The 23,782-nt window shown below is 40.2% G+C and overlaps 1 protein-coding gene across 3 annotated transcripts in view; it reads left to right on the plus strand.

Annotated features, from left to right (window-relative positions):
- LYPD6 (LY6/PLAUR domain containing 6) overlaps nucleotides 1-22,946 on the plus strand; it is a 125,725-nt gene extending 102,779 nt beyond the window's left edge. For 2 of the 3 annotated variants that reach the window (XM_017673549.3, XM_017673551.3), the window contains 3 exons: nucleotides 4,125-4,223; nucleotides 17,978-18,108; nucleotides 19,984-22,946. In XM_017673549.3, coding sequence (XP_017529038.3) covers nucleotides 4,125-4,223; nucleotides 17,978-18,108; nucleotides 19,984-20,151 — 398 coding nt within the window. In that variant the 3' untranslated portion in view covers nucleotides 20,152-22,946. The remainder of the gene's footprint in view (nucleotides 1-4,124; nucleotides 4,224-17,977; nucleotides 18,109-19,983) is intronic. The other variant, XM_073241416.1, reaches the window with a different exon arrangement.
- The last annotated feature ends 836 nt before the right edge of the window (nucleotides 22,947-23,782 follow it).

The following is a 23,782-nucleotide window of genomic DNA, read 5'->3' on the forward strand; positions in this document are numbered from 1 at the left end:
ATTCAGTTGTTATCTGTATATTCGGAATCTTTCCTTAGTCATGTGGATCAAAGAGCTATATACCTGCAGGAGGCTTCTTTACGCCCAGACTGAGAGCAAGTGAAGTTTTTCATAATTCTGTACTACTTAAGTCTTAGGGAGTAAGGGAACTTTCTGGAAAGATAACAGGAAATGCATTTCTATCAGAAATACATTCATAGTATTGAAATGGTACTGACATTATGTTTGTTGTGAAATGGATAGAGAAGGAAGATTAGTTTAATCAATTTCTAGAAATTTTATATTTGCATCCAGTTTACAGAAACAATGGGAATTAATAATTTGGCAAGAGTAAAAAAAAAGGATGCATTACATGTCAGCATGCTTTTTAAAACAGGATTTTCTTCTCACCATGGTTTTGATAACTGAAGGCCTTTGTCCAGGCAAGAGATCCAAGAGATGGAAACAAAGATGAAATCTTTTCCGATGCCTTACAAATGAATTATGGTGGGTTGAGCTATGGCTGACCATGAGGGTTAATGGACGGATTATGTTACAGGAAGTAACTGGGCACTTTAGCATTTCTTTTTTTCTTTACAATCACCTTCTCTTGAGGGACCAAGGACTTATGCTCTGAAATACAGAGTATTAAGCTTATTAACTCTGTGATCAAGAGCCAGATTAGATTCATTCACAACTGGGGCTACAATGATTTGAAACTCCACTTAAATGGATTTTCAAATACTTTGAAGTAACAAGGAAGAAAACAACAAATCTCTTAGGAAACTCTTTCCATCCTTTTTTTTTTTTTAAAAAAAACAACAACTTCTTTATCAGATGCAGTATCAGTTAGCAAGTTACTGAAGACAGTTGCTCATCTATAGTTCTTATTTTTAGTTCAATATTTGCAGAAGGAAGAATTTAACTATTTGCTTGTGAAAAATGATTGTGCTATAATCAGCCACTTAGAGCTAAGTCTGTCTGAGAGATTGGTCACTGAAAAGGGCTTGATTAGTCCCTGATCAGTACTACCTAACAAGATGCAAATGCATATTCCTATAAGCAAATATTACTGTGGCATTGTTGAGAAGGCACACAGTTATGATGTTGTAGCTTTAAAACTAAAACACTCCAAAAATGAGATTATTTGGTTAATTGCTGATGGTACTAATGATAAGACATTGACATAAATGATTTGAAACAAAGCTTTATTTTGCTACCAAAGTGTTTTAGCCCCATATCCTGTATAAATTCTGTATCCTCTGGGTTAATTTCAGAGTATAGGCCTACTTATGTAAGAAGTGACAGTGTTTAACTTAACATGTCACTATTCTTACAAAAGATAATTTTGAAGAGTCTATAAAATAATCCCAATTTGGTAACACTATAACTTGTTAGTGACAGATTCTCAATAAGTTTATTCTTGGAGTGGTTGGATCATCAATCTTATTCAAAATTCTTAATTAATCTCTTTGATGGGAAAGCTTCCAGGAAATATGAATCCAACATTCCAGCTAAAAGTTTCAACTGGCTGCAGTGACAGACAGGTAAAATTGGGTGCTCTAGTGAATGAATCATGCAAACTGAAGTAGTCTGACTAGCTTGCCAGTCATAAACCTTGGTGAATATGATCATTTTTTGAGAAATCCTGTTCTTTAACAAATCATTTACATCATTCTTTCAAAACTCCTGCTTTGATAGTTCTTCAGATTTTACAAGCTGTTTTAACTTCTGTCCTTTCAACTTATTTATATATTAGATATTTAAAAACTGATAGTGAAGTTATTTTTTCTGTGTCTCCAATCAGGAGTATTTTGTATGTTTTTTCTCATAAAATAAAAGATTAAAAAAAATAAGGCATTTTGAAAAATAAGCTAATTAAAAAGTCCATAAGAATATTGAATGGCTTGGGAATTTGAGAACCTATTTGTTTTAAGTTCTCCAGGCATGTACTTACCTAAATAGAATCTTTCAACTCAAATGTCATCCACCTAGTTAGGAGTTGAGATGTGGAGATATAAAAATTATTCGTATGTAGTGTTAAAAATAGTGTATTTCTGTTTCATTAGGATTATATGATAGAGCATGGTTCCTCAGACTGAAATTTCTTCACTGGGGAAGAAGTGGTTGGCTTGCTATGTCTAACCTGTTTTCCATCCCCCATGTTCTAAGACAATCCATGCCCTCACTAGCATTGGGTTGAAATTTGAGTCACCAACTACTTGGAGGAACTTGGAACTCTCAAACTGTCCCATAAAAAGGTCCAGTTACCTGTGTTCTTTAGACACTTTATGACGTTTGGTCATCGCAGGTGGTTGTGCATCGTCAGAGTCAGCTCTGAAATATTGCAAGCGGGCGCAAGGAGGGGCAGCTGTTCTAAGCAAGGTGAAAATCAAAGTTATATCTGGCCTATAATTCTGGCCTTAAGTTGCTGCCTCCTCCTTCATTTATTTTTGATAACATCCTTAATTGGTTCCATGTGGGCAAAGCCATTTACCCTGAGATGATTATTTCCACCAGTGGGATATGTAAGCTCAGCCATCTGTGAGGGAGAACAGTTGGCTCCCGCAGATGAAGTGTTTGAGTGTTTGCAGCTTTCAGAGAGGCCAGGTAATTTTACAAATGAAAAAAAAAAACCACACACAAGTTTTGTTTATGAAACTTGCTAATAAGCAGCGAGTAAAAGCATATCAGTGAAAAGGATGGAGACAACCCAACTTGACATTCCTTGTGGATCCTTGTCCTTAAATGCCACAAGGCCCTGGGTGTGCTGGGCACTCTCTAGAGCATGACCTCCACCACACACCTGCTTGCCTGAGAATAAATGCAAGGCAAGGTGACGAGTACCTAGGGGACAGTCCCTTCGGCAGGCAGGAAGGGGAGGGTAGGAAGGGCTTCCTGGAATAACACATCCCGTGGGCCCGCACCAGAACCCTTCGTGCAGCCACATCCATGTGGGCCTGAAAGACCCCACAGGACAGTTACCTCTGCAGTGGCAGCGCATGTTTTAGCAATGAACACTCTCTTCTTAGCAGATACTTAGTATCCCCAGGAATTTTTAACCATGGTCTGACCAGATAAAAGTGTCAGATTGAACTAGAGAAACTGCCCCTTTTATAGGTCAAAAATGGCCAGGTACCAGGAAATATTTAATGATTCAACATAATATTTATATTTACATGTTGATATGTCTATATAAGTTGACATATAAGAATAATCATTAGAAACCCAGAATGCCTTTCTTTAATTGAAATTTTTATTGAGATAAGTGTATATTCATAAGCAGATATAAGAAATAATCTAGAGATATCTCATGCTTACTTTACCCAGTTTCCTGCAAAGGCAACATTTTGAGAAACTATGGAATATTATCACAGCTAGGTTATTGCTCTGATGTGATCAGTTCTCACAGGTCTTATTCAGACTTTTGCAATTTTACTTGTGATCATTTGTGTGTATGTGTGTGTGTGTGTGTGTGTGTGTGTATGCATGCATACTTAGTTCTACAGTTTTATCCCATGTGTATGTTTGTGTATATACCACCCAATCAAGACACTAGACAGTTTCAACAGCACAAGGATTCTTCCTGTTGGCCTTCCTTGCACACAGCCATTCCCATCCCAGACCCCCAGCAATCACTAATCTTGCCTCCATTTCTAAAATTTTGTCATTTTAAAATTGTTATATAAATGAAATCTTACAGTATATAACTTTTTAGGATTGACTTTTCTTACTCAGCATAATTTCCTGAAAAATTCATCAAGTTGTTGAATGAATTGATTGTTTCATTATTTTATTTTATTGCTGACTAATATTGCATAGTATGGACATACCACAGTTTGTTTAACCATTCATAGATATTTCCAGGACTTCATAGGACTTCATAGATATTTCCAGGTTTTGTGTTTATAGGTAAGGTTGTTGTGAACATTTACATACAGATTTTTGTGTGAATATTAGTTTTCGTGTCTCAGGGACAAACAGATGCCCATAAGTGCAATTACTAAGTCATATGGTAGTTGCATGTTTAGTTTGTTAAGAAACTATATTGAGAATCCTCATTTTTAAAAAAAGGTCTAATGTCACAATGCAGGTTTCTGTGCTCAGTCTAAATAATTCATCTTTTCCCATGATTCTCTTTGTAGCTACTCCCTATCCTGGTGGATTTAAGTGTTTCACCTGTGAAAAGGCAGCAGACAATTATGAGTGCAACCGATGGGCTCCAGACATCTACTGTCCTCGAGGTAAACTCTCAGTAGACAGGTTGGGGTCCCCAGAGCTGTCCAGGAGTGGACAGCCCTGTTGACTTTGATGCATGTACAGAAAGAGGAATGCTTACAATCTCAGCTGCTCTCTTGTCTAAGGCTATTAGATCTTTTATTATCAACTTATCATCAAAGACTCTTAGAGATATAAACTGATCATAGGATTGCCCCTTTCTCATAAAACATATGTTGGCACTTCAGAAGAGGTAAGTGATACTTCCCACCCTCAGGCCCAGTCAGCTGCAGGATGAGAAGGGAGCAACGAGCCTGTTGTCCACTCTTGGAAGCATTAGTCATTGCATAGTAACTTCCTTTATACAATGTATGAATCGATGTTCATATAAAGATTCCATTTATTACATATCTTGCCAGAGGCTTCTATCCTGAGACTGCATGAAAGCCAGAATTCTAAATGTCATCACTGCACAAATAAAAACCCTGAGCTTTTTGAACTATTAAGTTCTCTTTGAAGGATGAGTTGGATGCCCATTCGAAGCATGACATTTTGGCCCAAAGACCCATTTCAAAGGGAAGTAGATGCTTCATATTCAGATTCACATCTCTTTTATCCTATCTAGTAAAAAAGATGGTTATATTTGGCTACAGAGTCACTGTTAATTGGCTGTATTAATTTTGGAGCAAAGTCAGTTCTTTTGATGGGGAGATGATGAGGTTTGGGCATTTCATTGACAAGTGTCTGAGTGAGTAGTTAGATGGGCTTTGCTGCTGATCTAATTCTCTTGTTAAAATGATTGAACACACCAGCACCACATTTGTTGTGGTATGAGGCAAGAGCTCTCATATTCACCAGGGGAAAGGCACTCTCGCAGAGGATTGTGCATTGGGAGAGCATGGAAACAGCAACTGAGAGAAACGTGCCGGCTGCCTAAGCCAGTGCTGTTTATCCCATGAATCTGTCTGGGTTGCCCAGTAGAAACACCTGTGTGTCTTTTCAAAGTGACTGGAACCTGTGTCCTGCCTGGACCAATGTTCTCAAACTTTAGCAGTCTCCTCATTCCCTAGTGGGCTTATTGAAACAGATTTCTGCCCCTACCCCTGCTCCTCTCCTTTGGTTTCTGATTCAGAAAGTCTGGGACAGGGCCTGAGAATTTGCATTTCTAAAGAGTTCCTGTGTGATGCACATGCTGCTGCTCTGGGGACCACGTGGTAAGAACAACAGCTGTGCACAAATGGAGCCAGTAGGTCTGAGATGAAGGCCGTGTTGTTGTGCTTAAATACCCCAGGTGATTCTTAAGAATAGTTAGGGGCAAGAGCCTCTGGGAGCTCCTCTTCCCACTAGTAGAAAGTGATAGCCAGTATTGTCATTTCTAGATTCCATTTGTTTACTTTTAGGTAGAGGTGCTAATGGGGTGCCAGAAGACCACAGGGAAAAGAAAAACATAGAGATGCTAAGGATTGGCTTAATCACAAGCTAGACATCCAGCCGTCTGGGTAGTGAAAGACAAGTCCTGTCCACATTGCCTTCTGCACCCATGTGCTCATTTCAGAATGAGCTGCTATTATTCTGACTTGACCACCACAGAATAAACACTTGGGTAGGTTCCTGAGGGATCTGGTTTAACCACTGCTTCTCCAACGGGGCAGCACGTTGAAATCAGTGGGTACAATTTTAAAACCCTGCTGCCTGGGTTGATTCCCAGAGATTCATAGGTAAGTGCTTGGGGGTATGGCTGAGAGAAGGATTTCTTTAAAAGCTCCCTAGATGGTTCTAATATGCAGCAAAATGTGAGAACCACTGTAAAGAGTCATTCTGGATAAAAACAGGATGATTTGCCTGTGTAGCCAATAAACTTTGGACTGGTTCCTGCTGGGACAAAACTGGCAGATTAGCTTTGAAACTCTTGCCGCTGGCCAGAGCTGAGGTTCAGGAAATGTGGCAGTGGTTCTCTGAGTATTATCCAGCAGAGATGCACAGAGGAGGAGGGCTGGGCACTGGTGCTCTCCCAGGCTACGGGCTCTAGTTCACAGGGGCCCAGTCCAAAGCTGGTGGTGTACAAGTGTACCCTGTCATGGAGACAAAAAGGTGACCAGTAGCATTCTGCTTGAATCCTCAGGAAAATGGGAAGATTCATCTCAGTGCTTTCTTTTGAGGTCAAATTTATCTTTCCAAAGTATAGTTATCTGAAATTATCACAAGTGTTTCCACAATTTCTCCTTTTCCCTTCCCCCCCGCTACTTTATTGTTTTGGTCTTCAATTTTATAGGGTTAAATGCAAAGTGATGCCCTGAGGTTCACGGGCAGAGAACAACTGTGCCAGGCCCTGTGGGGGTTCGTGCCATAAAAGATAGCAATCTGGTGTCTTCTTTCAAGGAGCGTTTTGGTTTAGCTGGGGAGATAAAATCTGAACATATCAAATGTCAGAAATAGCAGGACTGAGGCAAGCACCAAATGAAATGCAGCGTTAAATGCTATGGAAGCTGAAGGGGAGAATTGCTATGGGGGCTGAGGTGGCCAGTGGCAGCATTGTGGGCTTGGGGGGTAACAGCCCTGCAGGTGGGCAGTGGAAGCGGAACGCTGAAGGAGCACATCTTTCAGAAAGTCACCCGGGGCCGGGGCCGAGGTGAGGGAGACAGGAGTCCCACGTGGACTCAGCGGCAGGGAGAGTGATGGTGTCATGTAGGAGGGCAGTAGGAGAAGAGTGGAGCCTGGGTCCTTTGGGGACCTTGAGCTTCAGGCAAGGAGTGGGGAGTAAAGCTGTACATAAGCTGAGAAGAGATGAAGCCATGCAGCGTCCTTGACCAGCCTCATTTCCCACGAGCCATCTATCCTCTCCTCTGGGCTTTCTCCAGATTTTTCTGTCCTGGAAATGATGTCAGTATCATTAGAGTAAAAGAGAAAATGTGTCTACGGAAAACTACAGACTAACCCTAGGTTTGCTTTTTCTGTTTATGACTAGTTGGAAGTAGCCGTTGGACTCCCAACAGGCTTAGTGAGGGCAGTTCAGGAGCTGCTGTGGTAAGACAGCCGGACTTTCTGCGACATCCCTGGTTTTTGGTTTGTTTATTTTGTGACGTGTTTAGTCAGGTTTCAATTATCACCTGATGTGAAAATAACTTGTTGAAATGGAAAAAAACTCTTTCACGTAAATATATAATCATATCTCTCTGAAATAAGCCCACATCCCATACTGCTTTGGGGATTGCCTGATTTTCCAGAGTTTTTGAAAGCTACACTCAGTCATGTGGATGTATAGAGACATATTGTATTTTAGCAGCTCAGACAAGCTTGCTTATAGATTCAACAGCCTTACTGTGAGTCATTATTTGGTCAAATAAGCATCAAGGAAGCTTTGCCCTAACTGGAATCATTCTGATGGGCAGTGGTGGCATCAGCCAGCCACCTCTAGTTGACTGTTTCCTGTCACTCTTTGGAAATGTGTGTTACATCAGTACTTCCTCCTCCATTACTTTGTTATCACCTCTGGTGCTCACAGATTCCAGTACCATACTCCCTCCCTAGACCTGAGAATTTCAGGCACCCTCCATAACTATCTCTCATTGCTTCACTTGCTCGACTTCTGTTTAGCCTTTGGTCTGTGAGCGCTTCCTTTGCAATAGCTGAATGGACAAGGCTCTTGAAATCATATTATAGGAGGAACCAGTTCAAGGACCTGGTGAAGGAAAACAAGAAGTGAATGTCATTTACTGAGATCCATGTGGTGATGCCGGTGACGTTTCTTGGTAATGCCAGATTACAATCTCCTTGACAGTGGGGCCGTATAAGTGTTTAAAACAAACATCCTGTGGAATTAGATGGCAAGGCACAGACATTACAGTTTTGAAACAGGCTTTTGGTATGGAGGGTACCTAAGCCGCCAAGCATTTTGTTTCTCCTTAATAATGAAGTGCAGTTGCCTCCCTCTGAGGCAAAAATCTTCATGTGAAAGGATTGTTGGTATAAATGAGATCAAGAGAAATCTTGCGATAGAGGGACACATACCCTTTCGGCTCCAGCTCCTGTACTGCTCACTGCTTCTCCGCGGAAGGCAAGAAGAAGCGGGGCGTGTCCTTGGAGGACTCTGTGTCTGTTATCTGCTACCAGCAGGAAGTGTAAGTGTGATTCCCAGATCAACGGAAGACAAGCTTCATGGTTACAGATTTTCAGGAAAGACTTCTTTCTTGTTGACTTTTCTCCGGCAGAGTGCAGGTTGACACCAACAGCCTTTTTGTTTTACTTTACCTAAGGGTGGATTTTTTTCTCTTTTAGGCAATCTTACACTTAGGATCTAGCCCTTCAAGATTTCTGCCATTCTACAGAGGCCACTGTTCTAGCCCTAAACCCCATAAGGACCCCAGGTCTTGCATCTCTTTTTATAGTTTATCTACTAACCTCCCTTCCCCCAAGGTAGAGAAATTAGGATCTTACCCAGTATTGGCCCTTGGTATTTACCTTACTTTCTGGAGAGTTCATTTGTACATTTGCAGAAGGTACTAGTTTACGTTACCCAACACTTCTGGCTGCTGCATAATGAAGTGGTGTTCAGGTGACCTATCTTGTCCTATTGCTAAATGGAAGTCTTAGACTTCCTCCTTTTTTAAAAAGTGAAAGGTGAAATTACAACATATGTTCTAGAAATTGAATATCCTAAGTGTACAGCTCATTGGATTTTCACAGTGAACATGTTAAGCAGTAGAACCCTCGAAGGGTCCCCAGTCATTACACCCCACCTCCAAAGTCCAGAACTGTGGCTCCTGTCATTGAACTTTATTTAAACAGAATCATACAGAATACACTCTTTTCTTCCCCACATGCTATATGTGAAACTCATCCATGGTTTTTGAGCAACAAAGTCATTCTCACAGATCATTATAGGAACATACTAAAATTCCTCCATTCCATTCTTGATGGACATTTGGAGGGTTTTCAGTTTTTGAACACTGGGTGCATTCTTTTGCACACATCTTTGGTACATGTGTACGTGTGTTTCTGCTAGGTCTTCCCCAGGAAGTGGGGCTGCAGGGCCCACAGCATGTATGCTTTGGCTTTCGCGATATTGCCTAACAGGTTCCCAGAACAGCTGTACTGACTGACACTCTCCCAGCAGTACCCGGGAGTGCCTGCTGCTGCCCAGCCTTCCCAACACTAGTATTCACAGCATCAACGGAAGCTAAAAGTTAATGGAATGACATTTTTTAAAGTGCTGCAAGTAAATAACCTCCCCTGGAATTCTGTACTAAGACTGCCAGCTTCTTTCTCTATATTTCCCTCCTTTCTCGGCTGCCCACTAGCTCTGAATTCCTCTCTGTGCCTTGCAGTGCCCTTGAGACCGACAGAGGCTCCACTCCGCTTCTCTGGTAGCAGGGCTTTCTGCTCCACTTCTCAGCCTCCATCTGAGTGACTTTTGAATCAGCAAGTGCCTGAAGGGGAGAAGAGGTAGAGAATGTCAGGCTCAACTCAATGCGTTGTGCGTTTCACTGATATCTTGCTCGTCAAATCCTATCCGCCTTGGTAGCTGCCTACGCGTTCATAGCAAGGTTCCTTGTGTTTTAATTGTATCTGGTTATTTTACTTTTATTCTACTGTTTCTTGGTAAGGGGGTAATTCTAGTTCATTTTAGCTGGCATTATATTTCTCAGATTTACTCTTTAATTGAAACTTTTCTATCAGTTTTTAAATAAGAAGATCTTCTACTAGGAGCCTAAACAAGACATTTTTTTTTTTTTTGGTGCCTTGAGAGCATCTAACCTACTCTGATTCACAGTGTTTTTGCCCAAGTATTTTCTATTAACACAGTTGCTCAAGAAACACCTATTTATGCTTTTGCCTTAACACTCTTATTTTAACTACTGTCTGCTGTAAAATCCTGTTCATCCTCATTACCTTTATGTACCTTCCCAACCACCTCTTTGACCTTTGGCTGGGAAAAAGCACATTGCTTTCTGAATTTCAGTGATTTACTGTAAAAGAGAGTTTCCTCAAGTGAGTGTGTCACCTGTCCTTATGGATAGGTTAAAAAACAGGTATGGATGAGTTAAAACACAAAATGAAATGGGAAGTATCTGTTTGGCAGTTTCTTCAAGAGGTGCTGACTTCAAGGTAAAGGAAACATGAATCAATCAGGTTGATAAGTATTTATTATTTTTAATTTCTTCCTTGAGGAGTTTTACATGGTGCAGGAAAAGCAAAAAATGTCTTTTCAGGGGTGTGTAGGGAGTAATTGATGAGTCCCAGAGAACCAAGAGATAAATCTGATGCCTGGATACCAGAGACCGTGTGATAATTCCTGACTAGGGTGCACTTTAAATAACTGAGCTTATCTGCCACACGATTTGTAGCTCATCCTTTCCATAAGTCTATTTTCTTTAATCTTGGATTCTTCTTTGTTTCACTTTCCACTTTACTGAACTTATGATTGACGTATAACATGTATACAGAATAGTGCGCAGCATGATGAATTTTCACAAATTGAACTCACCCTGTGAGCTGCACCAAGATTAAGAAACCGTTTTCAGCAGCCCAGAAGCTTCTCACATGTTTGCTTTCAGTTGCTGTTCCTCCCACTGCCTGTTACAGGCTGAGCTGCTGCTTCCTACCACCCACCCAATTAATATGTTGAAGTCCTAACCCTCAGTACTTTCGAGTGTGACTGTGTTTGAAGATAGGGTCTTTAAAGGGCTAATTCAGGGTAAGTGATGTCATTGGGGTGGGCTGTCATCCAGTGTAACTGCTGTCCTTGTAGAAGAGGGATTTAGAACACAGACATGCCCAGAGAGAAACCAGGTAAAGATACAGGGAGAAAATGACCATCCATGAGCCAAGGAGCAAGGCTTTAGAAGAAATCAACCTTGCCAATCCCTTGATCTTGGACTTCCATCCTCCAAAACTGTGAAAAAATCAGTCTGTGTTATTTAAGTATCCAGTCTAAGGAACTTTGTTATGGCGGCCCTAGCAAACTACTGCGGTCATCCTCCTGATTTCCAGTGCATGGGTTAGTTTTGCCTCTTACTGGGTTCTTTATACAAATGGAATCCTACAGGATGTGCTATTTTGTATCTGACTTCTTTCACTTGATCTTATGGGAGAGTCAGCCACTTTGTTAGGTCTGCCTCTAGTCTGTTAATTTTCATTGCTGTGTGAGTATGTGCCCTAATTTATTTCTTCTACCATTGGGCATTTTTGTAGTTTCCAGTTTTTGTTTGTATGAATAGTTCCTACATGAGCTTCTTTTATCATTCCATGAACTTAATATTTATCATTTCTGTTGAGTATATATTTAGTGGTGGATTGTTGATTCTTAGAATATGAATAAGTTTAGATTTAGTAGATCCTGACAGTTTTCCAAAGTAGTTATACTGTGTGATAGTTATACTGTTAGTAAAGGTGGTATTATTTCCTTTTCAAATTTGATGAGGCTATTTGAAATATAGAAATGCAAGAGATGTTAATTTTTTGAACTAAATTAAAATTGTTTAATTTGGTTCAACTTTGAGTTGAACAGCTGAAATAGCTGACAAAGAAAACCTATTAAAAAAAACCCATTGCTAACATGCTTAATAGTGACAGAATGTTTTCCTGTTAAGATGAAGGACCTGTGTGCTGAAACTAAAAATGCCAATGAAAGAATTCAAAGAAAATCTAAATACATGGAGAGACTTATCATGAACGTGAATTGAAAGACTCAACATAGTAAAGATGCCACTTTTCTCCAAATTTATATACAGATTTACCACAATTTCAGCAAGATTGATGCTAGATAGAGACAAGATTGTTGCACAATCTATATGGAAAGGTGAGAAACCAGAATAGCTGAATCAATTTTGGAAAAAAGGAACAGAGTAGGAGCAATCAATCTACCCTCTTTCAAGATTTGATATATGGCTGCAGTAATCAAGGCTGGTTTTGGCAGAGGGTTAGAAACAGATGACTGAAACAGAATAGAGACCTAAGAAAGAGACCCCCAAGAATATATCCAACTTATTTGGACAAGAATACAGTCCAATGGAGGATTTTTAACAAATGGTGCACAGCCATTGTAAGTCCATGGACAAAAAAATGAACCTTGGCCTGAGTCCTACACCTTTTACGAGAGTTAACTCAAAGTAAATCACAGACTTAAATGTTAAATATAAAACTACATAACATTTTGAAAAACACACAAGAGAAAATCATTGGAATCTTGAGAGGCGAAGAGTTCTTAGACTTGATATAAAAAGCACAATTCATAAAAAGCAAAAATACTGGTAAAATGAACTTTATCAAAGTAAAAAGTTTTGCTCTGCATAAGACCAAGTTAAGAGAATGAGAAGAAAAACTACAAACTGAGATAAAATATCTGCAAATCATTTAACTGACAGAAGACTAGTTACTAAAATATATGAAGATTTCTCAAAACTGTACAGTAAACAAAAACCAGATAAAATAATTAGGACAAGGGTAAAAAACACATCAACAGATACTTCACCAAGGAAGATAAACAAATAAGCACATGAAAAGATAGTCAACACCATTACTCATTAGAATAATACAAATTAAAAACACAAGATATCACTATCCATCTATCAGAATGGCTAAAATAAAAAAAAAAGTAGCAACACCATAAAATTCTCATAAGAATTAGAAGATAGGTCACACATGCATTGCTGGTGGGAGCATAAAATGGTACAGTCCCTCTCAAAAACAGTATGGTAGTTAAACAACTAAACATTCAACTACCATACAAGCCCAGTTATTCCACTTCTGAGCATTTATCCCAGAGAAATGAAAAATTTTTGTTCACACCAGAATCTCTACACAAATGTTGATAGCAGCTTTATTAATAATATCCCCTACCTATATATCCTTTCAGTAGGTGAATGATTGAACCAACTCTGGTTCATCCATAGCATGACATATTTTCAGCAATAAAAATTAAACTGTTGGTAAACACAACAAGCTGGCTAACTTGGAATTAGGCTAAGGAAAATGCGCAATCCCCCAAATTTACATATGGTGTGGTTCCATTTTGATAACATCCTTGAAAAGATGAAATTATAGAAATGGGAGCACACATTGGTGGTGCCAAGGGTTATGCAGAGGGTGGGAGCAGGTGGAAGAGGAGGTGAGTATAAGGAGTCAACATGAGTGATCCTTGTGGGCACAAGTGTTCTGTATCTTGACTGCGTCAGTGTCAATGTCCTGATTGTGATATTGCACTATCGTTTTGCAATATGTTACCATATTTTTTTTCAAGGAAAACTGAGTAAAGGCTACATGAGGTCTCTCTGTATTATTTCTTACACATGCATGTGAATCTACAATTATCTCAAAGTTTAAAAAACAAAATCAACCAATAGAAAAAAATTGCTAATTGTGCCAAGGTTGAGAAACTCTGATCTTCTTAGAAGGAAAACCGGACATACCAAATAAGAAAACTGAGAAGAGCTGTGAATCTCTTTAGGAGGTAAATCAAGGAAGATTTCAGAACTCAAAGCATTTGGGTTGGACCTTGAAGAGCATCAGGTTTCTGTGAACAGAAGAACATCAAGTTTCTATGAACAGAAGATAGGAGAAAAATTTTGTTGTGAGGAGTTGTCAAAAGTGGTGGCATGGTGTCTTATCTAGTAGGCAATGATGAGGTAGCCTGGGGCCTACCTTGAGTAATAACAGTGCTGAGTTTCAAACGCTGCGCTCTGAGGAATTGACGCTTCTAGCCAGGAAGCACAGGTACTCTTACACTCTTGACACACAGCCTCTGGAGCAGAGAGAGAGCAGCAGACCACCTGCTGGTCACTGAGTTCGGTGCCATTCGTGCTTTCATAGGCAGTGAGTGGCCTGATCTGACCTTGGTTTCAGTCATCTATCAGTTAATTTTCCGGCACCTGTATTATAAAGGGAAGAGGTCAAAGACAACACAGGAAAAGATGAGGTCCTGCATTGGGAAAATGGAAAATGGAACAGGAAAGACTAGATGGACAATGGAGACATTTTAGAGGACTTGGAGACACCCAGCTTGGGAAGGGAAGTCTGAGCTGATTTTGAAGTTTCTAATCCAAGACAGAGGTGCCACATCTCAGGATGTCCCCTCCTGAGATAGAAACATAGGAAGATAGCAGATGGGAGAGGCACAGAGATAATGTGATGTGTGATGTGTTTAACACACATGAGGTGTGAGCAGTTGCTGGCAGTGTCCAGGAGACAGTTGGAAATTTGGTTCTATAGACAAGGAGAGAGAATCAGACAGAAGATAATGTCACTGGAGGTTAGATAAGGTCCCTTGAGTGAGAATCAGTTCAAGAATGTGAAGAATATTGACATTCAGGTTAGGGTAAGTTGAAAGAGAAGAGAACAGGGATGCAGGAGAAAATCTAGAAGACAAAACTATGAAGTCCAGAGTGGGGAATCCCACAGAGATTATACATAGTATAGCCCAGAGCTGCAAAGAAATCCTTCGGGATCAGACATGGGATAAGGGTGAGGGATTGGACACATGGGTGAACAGTCATTGCAGAGGACAACCTGGAAGGAGCAGGACAAGACATGAAGGAATCACACAGGGAGTGTGTCGGCAGATGCCACTAGCCTTTTATTTTTCACTATAATTTGTGATACTCTGATTAAAATCATTTTCCTCCCATTCATTTTCTTGCACCTGGTGAATTGTTCCCTTGCATCACTTTAATCACTATATATGTTTGTAAAGAAACCAGAACTAGCCGAGCCCCAGAGAATCACTGAGTGCTGAGAAAGCCTTTTACCAGAGAGTTGGTCATTTTTAATTCAAATCATTTTATGTGTATTTTCTTTAAATATAGTTTCTGTTATTGGAAACTGAATCTTGATGAGTAAATGGAAATTTACATTTTATCTTTGAATCTGTTTTTGGTTTCAGAACCAAGTTATGGAATTTGTGTGTGTATGTGAATTTCATGGAAATTATATCTTGTGTTTTCCAATTTTTGATTAAGCCCTTATTAAGCTCTGACTTTAGTTGCATGCCTATATGACTCTTACAGTAAAAGACTTTTCTTTCACAGCCTCTGGGAATACCATATAGTTGCAGAATATGAGATTTTAAAGGCCAAAACTAACCTGGTAGAAATTCAAATCCATCTTTTATCTTTTAGATAAAAGCCTTTGAAATCCTTTTAGTGTGAAGCTATCAGCAGGTTTGATTCTCATATAACCTCATTACTAACTCAAGGATTATTCAAAATGCATGGAGAGCAATGCTCTGTGGCTGAAACTCAGTTTTTATCAATTCCTCAGTCCACTGATAAGCCACATGCAGTCCACCTAGTTCTGCTTGGGAAATTCTGCCTGCTGTCCCTGCCCCTCTTGAAAAATCACAATACAAATTCAAGGCTCTCCTAAGTTGTGCTCTAAAGAAACCTGTTTGACTTTGAGTATTTTTCAAACTTATTTAACCACAGAACCTTTTTCCATATGAACATTTCATAACTCACCTAGGGGTTTTGTAAGATAAAAGGTGGAATGGATACTTTTAAGGAATGAATGCTTCGGATCTGAGTTCTGTACTTCTGGAAGTGAAGGGTGTTCTCAACCTATCTTTGTTTTATAGATTGGGCTTGATGAAGTGTAAGAGAAAAAATTCTTATCCAGCCTCATCACTTATTGCCCTTCTCCCCTGAGAATAGCAAGAATTGGCTTATTAGGTATTTGGTTTTTGCATACATTCCTGAAAAAAAATGTTCTTTAGTCATTGTCTCTACTTTTATTAATGGAATAAGCTTCCAATTAATAAAAGAGACTTTGTTATGGACATTAAGTATGAACAAGAAGCAATTCTATCAAGTTCACCAATTGTTATATAAAGGCTTACTTAAAACAAGAGAATTCAATACTTAGGGGACAAACTTAATTTTCCAAGCTGAAACCATGTAATAATGATTTACTTATTGCATAAATGTCTGATCTTATCTGCTCAGATTTACATTTGGAGCAATAAAACCTCTGGCAGCTACTCTTGGTTGTCTGCATGAAGAGGAGACAGGAGATAAGAACATTCCTGTTTTTATTGCTTTCTTAAACATCTGAAGTTGGGCCTGGAGTGGGAAAGGTGTATTGTGGCCATAAATGCCCGAGTCTGATACCAAAGAAGTAAACCAGTCCTTATAGGAAGATGTGGTAAATCTCGCAGGCCACTGGCCTCCATTTATTAAAAACTCCCAAAGGCTTAAAAAGATAAGAAATCAGAGGAGACCTGCCATCTCTTCTTCATCAGGAAAACAATCACTCTAATTTAAAAATATTAAGGCTTTAAGAGAATCATTGCCAGGTGTAAAACTTTCAACTTTTCTGATGAGCCCATAGGGTGACCTTCCTTACCCCACTCCCAAAGAGCTCTCTGGGACCCTGAGCAAGCTAAGACTGCCTTGACCAGGTCCCAACTAACAAAATTCTGGTTAGGGAGCAATGTGCGGGCAGCATTTGGAAGGGGTGTATTCACACAGGCTCAGCCCAGGTACACCCAGCAATAGTGTAACCACCGGGAAAGCCTGCTCTTAACGGGACTGAATTAGAGGCCACTCGGGTCCCCATCAGGTGGGGGTGTCTAAGAAAATTACTAAAACACCTAAATTTTCATGACCCCTAAGAAGTGTCAGTGTGCTTTCTATTAGCTCATTCTGAGGGCCGAAAATTTTTAAGCTTTTGTCTTTGAACATTAGTACTTTGGTTAAAAGCTGCCAAAGTTGTGACAAAAATCTCGTGGTGGAGGGGATTTTTTATTTCCTAATGAATAATGTCACAGAAGGTCATAATTCCTTGTTAGCCACTGAATATCCAAAATCTATAAAGCGTGCAAAGTTGATTCCAAGATATGGATGAAAAACAGCTCAGGGACATACCTTAAGAATTATTCATTTTCTTTTTTAATCTGAAAGTAGAGTAGGAACATTCTCCTAAATTCCAGTCTTAGGAAGCTGAACACCGCCTAGAGGCCTTAAAAATTACATTGACAAGGACGTTTTTCTTTAGTCTTTAAATTACAAATAGAAAATTTCTCCACGGAATTTTGGACAAGACTCCTAAGACTTAGTGGGACTTCTAGAAATTGACATTATCGTCTTCATCTGCCATCCTAAAAAGACACTGAAATCCTGCTATGGAGAAATGGTCTCCTCAGTTTTGAAACACCTTCATTGTTGGGTTAGTTTTCGTCTGTGATGAATTCCAGGATTCAGTTATACCCACTGGCACAAAGTTCTTTCTTTTGGATGAAAAACATCTATTTTCATTCCAGATAAAATTAACTGTTCTGCCCTTACTTGGGAATATCTGTTTCAACACACACACACACACACACACACACACACACACACACACACACACACACACACACACCATTTCCTTGAAGATCGTTGTTACCTGCCTAGCTTTTATCAACCCTGTGTTGTTTGTACTTTTTCAACCTTTCATCATCTTGAAAGTAGCCATGACACCCTAAATCATTCCTCCAAAACTCTGCGCCCCCAAAGAATAAAAATCAGTCCAGTGGCAAAATTTGTTGAACGGCGAAGAGTGGTACCACTGCATCTTTGTTTGTGGGGATCACAACAGGCAGAGACCGTTGTTGTTCAGAAGGCCCTCCTGCCACCGTGACGTACATCTCTCCAAGGACACCTTTGGGATTGGACGTGAACTCAACCCCATGTATATCCCATGTACGTCGGATCTTTCAAGACTTGTAGTGTTTCACTCCTGTTGTTTCCCTTTCAGGCAGGTTGGGCTGATATTTACTGTCTCAACTGAAATATATTTTCTCTGTTGATAGAGACGAGATACTGCTACACTCAGCACACAATGGAAGTCACAGGAAACAGCATCTCTGTCACCAAACGCTGTGTTGCCCTGGAGGAGTGCTTGTCCACCGGCTGCAGAGACTCCGAGCATGAGGGCCACAAGGTCTGGGCACCGAAGCAGCTGGTGCGGCAGAGTCAGGCTTCCTTCTCCCCAGACCCCTGCCCGAGCTCATGAGTGAATTCCTACTTCCCCTCTCCCACCCCACCCACGTAGGCTGGCTTTCGATTGTCTTTATACCATCATGAGAAGATGCTTTCTTTTCTGTTGCTCTGAAAGGTTAAAGATTTATACCAGAGCTTGGGACAGCTGCTGTAAATTATGTAAACCCAACAGTAAATGGGAATTGAAAATTACTGTAAGCCCTTTCTTCACTCCCAAGAAAGTGATAAAGCTACCAGAAGGAAGAGGAGCAGGGAGCCTCTCCCGTCCCCCTGGTAAAGCATTGCAGATGTAGTGACGATTCATGCAGCTGCAGAGGGCCAAGTCCGTTTAGCTTTGATAACTGTCTATAAAGTGAGGCTCATGTCTTCACTGGGATGCTGATTTGGAAGGTGTCCATTGGCTCCTAAGTCAGTTGAGCAGATAATGAGAGGACCATTTCCTTCTGGGTTTCCTTAACTCCATCTGGTGCTGGATAGAAGCACTCAGTATAAAACAAACTTTGTGGCCTTGAAAGAGAATATAAAAAAACAGGGAAAGGGGGCCCGACTCTCCTGCTGGGAAGAGCTGGCTCTATGTGTGGTCTTGTATGTCAGACCTTGGCCTTTATTTGGAATCTGCCCACCTGTCATGGAGCTGCCTTCCTGGTGTTCAGGGACAGCCCCGCTCTCAATACCCTGGAATGGCACTGTTAGTTGAGGCGTCTTTCTCCTAAGATACCTAATTTTCAAGCAACTTGTTGAATACACTAAGAAATAAATTAAAGATATAATCTGTCTACTTGTTCCTGTTTAGAAATATAAAAGGTAAACCAAAGGGTTTATGTGAACCCCCACCCCCAGCAAGCTAGGCTTTGCTCTCTGGCACCATGGTAGCTGCTTTACTAAGGAGGAAGTTACAGATCAGAGAAGTGACATCATCTGCTCAGGTCCCACAGCTCATCAGTAACAGAGATAGAATTCAAACTCACTTCTGACCTCCAGTTTCTCTCCTCAACATTACAATGTCTTCCTAGCCCATGTCTTCTGTGACCATACTCACATCTCTGCAGGATAATGACCACAGAGGATGTTAACCATTACAGAGTTTTCCAAACATTACTGTGCATCTGAACCACTTGGGGATCTTACTAAAATGCAGATTCTAATTCACTAAGTTTGAGGTGAGCTTTGAAATTCTGCATTTCTAATAAGCTCCCAGTTGATGCTGAAGTTGTAGATCTGTACTAAATAATTTCTGTCAATAATCTTTTGGGTTTCTTCTTACCCATGAATAAAGTGGTATAAAAGAGAAGTAATTGCATTAATGAAATCCCTTCAAACTTTAACTCATCCATGAGCATGGAGATAATTTTGCTGGCAGTTCTAATGAAAGTAAATACTTAAGTTTAAATTTCCCAGTTGTTGCCACTTCACTTTTACTGTGAAAACTTAGCAAGTGAAAGTTTACCCTCTTAACGGCTGCCTCAGGTAGGCAGAAAGGGCCTCTGAGCTTTGAACAAGGTAGGGTATTGTGATCCGCATTTCACAGGTGGAGCAGCTGAGACCTAAGAAGGCTGTAAAGCTGTGCCGGCCCTATGGGATGTCGGAAACAGAACCCATGCTCCTTAACTGAGCCCAGGTGGTTTTCATTTTGACCACACTGCTCCCTGTTGAGATTTCTATCCCCCAACCCCCACCCCGGCCCTTCAGTGTAGTGTTGGGGTCTCTTCTGTAGAACAGGTCCTGTCGTGAGGGGGTCCATTCCTTCAAAGCTCCTTGCTTATTGCAAGACCTGCCCGCTTCTCCTCACTCTTCTTTTTCTCTTCCTTTCTTTCAGGTCTGCACTTCCTGTTGTGAAGGAAATATCTGTAACTTGCCACTTCCCCGAAACGAAACCGATGCCACGTTTGCCACAACATCACCCATAAATCAGACAAATGGGCGCCCACACTGTGTACCACTGATAGTGACCTGCCTGTGGGTGTTGTTGGCAATCACGTCATAGCAGCTGAAAGGCGCCATGTGTGGTCACAATCCCAGGGGTTCTCAGTGGTCCATGTTGTGCATGAGTCGTTGGCCTGACAGTAGTCACACATGTGAACCCACAACACTTTGTCAATGTCTTCATGGCCCAGCTTTCCCACTTACGTGTCAAGCATTGCTTCAGTGCACTTAATTTCAAGTCCAAGACCTTGTCAAAGCCAACCTGCCCTCAAAATACCCCTGAGTTCTATACCACACACCTTTGGTTTTGCTCCAGGAAGTAGTTCTGCATTTATTGAGATCTGAGGCTTTTAATTTAGAATACATGCATGAGCCACAGGAGGTCCTGGGATCCTCAGAGATCTTATGCGATGTAATATGGACATGCATAGATGTGTGTTTTTGAGGTAAAAGATTAAGGAACACTAGTTTAAATACAATCATAATTCATTTATAGCTTTGGAATTTTAAAACTTTGATTTCAAAGTGAATGGAGTATTTCCTTGGAGATTCCGAGTCTCTGGAAATGTAGTAAGCCATTGTCCAATTTAATTTTCCCAACATTCTTCTACCAATGGAGGGACTCATATTCCCTGTACTCTGTGTGGGAGATAAAAAGGCAATCATAAAAGTTTTTTGTATGGGGGCAGGAGTGGCTGGAGAAGGATTTTTCCCAACTTAATGAAACTAGCATCCATAAAGTAGCTGCTTATCCTTTCATGTAATTGGTGAGATTGGCCTTGATTGGCACCTAATTGTGCTATATGAGAGCATTCCAGGATGCCACCTGGACCAATGGGTGGCCAAAGAGTTCTAAAGATGTGTAAAGTAAAATGGGGTTATTGTCTCCAGTCATAGGGTTCTATTCAGGCATAGCTAATCAAGATGAAAGAGAGGATTGCAGAATGGAAGAAAGGAGATGTGTGAAGGTTGATTCTAGTTCATCGTGAGGACCTAGAAAGTGGCTTAGCCAGGTTTTCTTCCATCTGCTGTTCATACTGCCAAAGAGCCCTCCCTGTTCTTCCTCTTTCAATCCCCAGTGACTTTAGGGAAAAGGTTCTGCATGAAGTTGTCTTGACACTGATAAAGAAGACAGTATTCTAGGATGAAAAGTAGGGATGGTGAGATTAGTAAGGAGACCCAGTGGGAAGTTTTTATTTCTCTTGGATGATTGCTTTTGAAGTAGATGATAAAATTTCCACCATCCTTCCTATATTTTTGGCATTCATGTTACAATTTTTCTTTTTCCTTGTAAGTCATTTATACAATATTTATTTTTGTATGGCATAACTAGAAAGTAAAATATATTGTAAAAAGTACTTTATTCTGAACAAAACAATCAAATTAGAATACTTATTTTTCAACAGTGGTAGAGCTTGTAATATATGTTTGTTGAAAGTATCTATAATACTTGCACCAGTGTTGAAAAAATTAACTTATGTTTGAACAAGAGTAATGTGTTGGGCTCAAGTTTTTTACTCATTGTTTTCCTCAATGGTGGTGTCCCAGAAGTATTCAGGTGGTCACCATCACTGATATGAGTTTCTGTGCAAGGTTATGCGACATATTTGCATGAAATTTGGTAGAGTCATTGCTGATGAGAAGAGTATTGTCAGGGTCTCTCTGCCCTGCACAGGAAAGTGTCTCTGGCTCATAAAATGAGACCCTCCTCAGAGACCAAATATGAGCTGATGGGAGGAACACTGATATTAGAATAAATTGCATCAAATGGCCTTAAATCAGAGTTTGAGAAATAGTTAACACATTATCAATATAATTGGGGTTGCTTATAATTGGGGTAGGGAAAGTAGAGGGAGAGAAACAAGACATTTATTCAGCACCTCTTATGTGCCAGGCACTATGCTAAGCACTTTACCTACATTAGGTCGGATATCCCTGCAAACACCCTGTAAGGAATATTACTAGTATTGACACTTTACAGATGAAGGTACTGAGGCTCTCAGAAGCTCAATAACATTAAGCCTTTTCGTTCCCCCTTAGGTTACATAGGATGAGGTGGGATGGAAGAGGAAGGGGAGGTGGAATTACTACCTCTAGGGAAACTTCCAGCCTAACCATGGCATGTGTCTGTCTTATCATGTGAAGTTTGTCTAGTCCCGCCTCTGCAGGGTGCCCTTTGCGTGTGTTCTCTAGATGGTATTTTTTTCTTTGGGGAGGTTGGGCGTGCAGGTATGGCTTCCTCATTCATTCCTCTTGCTAAAAGAGGAGATGGGTTAATCTCCCATCTAAAGAAGCTATAAAACAATGAAAAATTGATGTACATATCTACAAGTACCATTTTTCTGCATGATCACTCTCCACTGACACCTTCCACATATTGCATGCAGTTTGAGTGACACAAATGTTGGTTCTTACTGAGAAAGTGACCACCTCGAAGCCGGTGTGCAGGACCCAGGTCCACCATGATGTGGACATACCTGCCACCCAGGGGGTCACAGCAAGCTCCACACAGATGTGGCTGCATGTACCCTGTGTGTCTCTCACAATGGCTGGTGTTTCATTCTCTTGAAAGAAAGTGGTTTGCTTGCCATCCCCAGCTCAAGGAGCCGAGGCATGGCCATTCATGTGGAAGGCCCAGAACTTGTATGCATCTGACTTTTCCACCACATTAAACTTTCCATTAAATCCCACCACTGGGGGCAGCTCGAAGTGTAAAGAGCCGTGGTGTGTATATTAACCTATGTGCCACTTATTTATTTTTAGACTCCCCATAGCACTCATTTAATAAGGGATTAATGCCTAAATTTTGTAAATGTTGTATATTTTGTACATCAATGAATAAAGGTTTTAAGTGTATCTCACCAGGCTCCTCCCTGAAAATGTGCATGTCAATCAATGCTTAAGATGCCCAGGTTATATATAAGGCATAAGGCTTACCATCACAGCAAACTTGTTTCTAGGAGCTCACTGTGCAGTTGTACAGACAAGAAATACATGCACCAAAACATTCAAGACAATTCACCCATGCCAAATAATTCATATAGACAGTGATGCAGAAAATCAAAGGGAAGATTACCAGATTTTTCAATCAGGTTTGCAGTTTCCCTAGAACATTTTTTTTTTGTTAAATCGGGAAATAGAAAAGGCTGTGTGTGTGTGTGTGTGTGTGTGTGTGTGTGTGTGTGTGTGTGTGTTATCTATATATCAAATACTACCCTGTTAGCTCTTTCTTTTAAACTTTATTTTATTTTGGGGTAAATTATGTCAGTGATGATACAACAGACAGCATTTTGGTCTTGATAGTTTCTACTACAACAGGAAACAAACATTTGAATAGTATAAATGTCATTTTTATACAATGAATTGATTGTATTTTTCTTAGTGAGCTGATAGACATTGAGAGTAACCATGAAAATCTCCAGCTTGTTTGTGATCCCTGGTTATTCTAATTTATTTTTTTAATTCTGAAGTGTTTTAAAAATTGATGTATAATTGACATATAACATTATATTGATTCAGGTGTATAATATAATGATTTGATATTTGTATATATTGGAAAATGATTACCGTAAGTCTAGTTAACATCTGTCATCTTACCTAGTTATAAAAATATCTTTTTTCTTGTGATGAGAACTTTTAAGATCTACTCTCTTACTTTCAGTATGTAACATAGTATTACTATCTATAGTCAC

Source organism: Manis javanica, chromosome 7 (assembly GCF_040802235.1).
Source record: "Manis javanica isolate MJ-LG chromosome 7, MJ_LKY, whole genome shotgun sequence".
Classification (NCBI taxonomy): domain Eukaryota; kingdom Metazoa; phylum Chordata; class Mammalia; order Pholidota; family Manidae; genus Manis; species Manis javanica.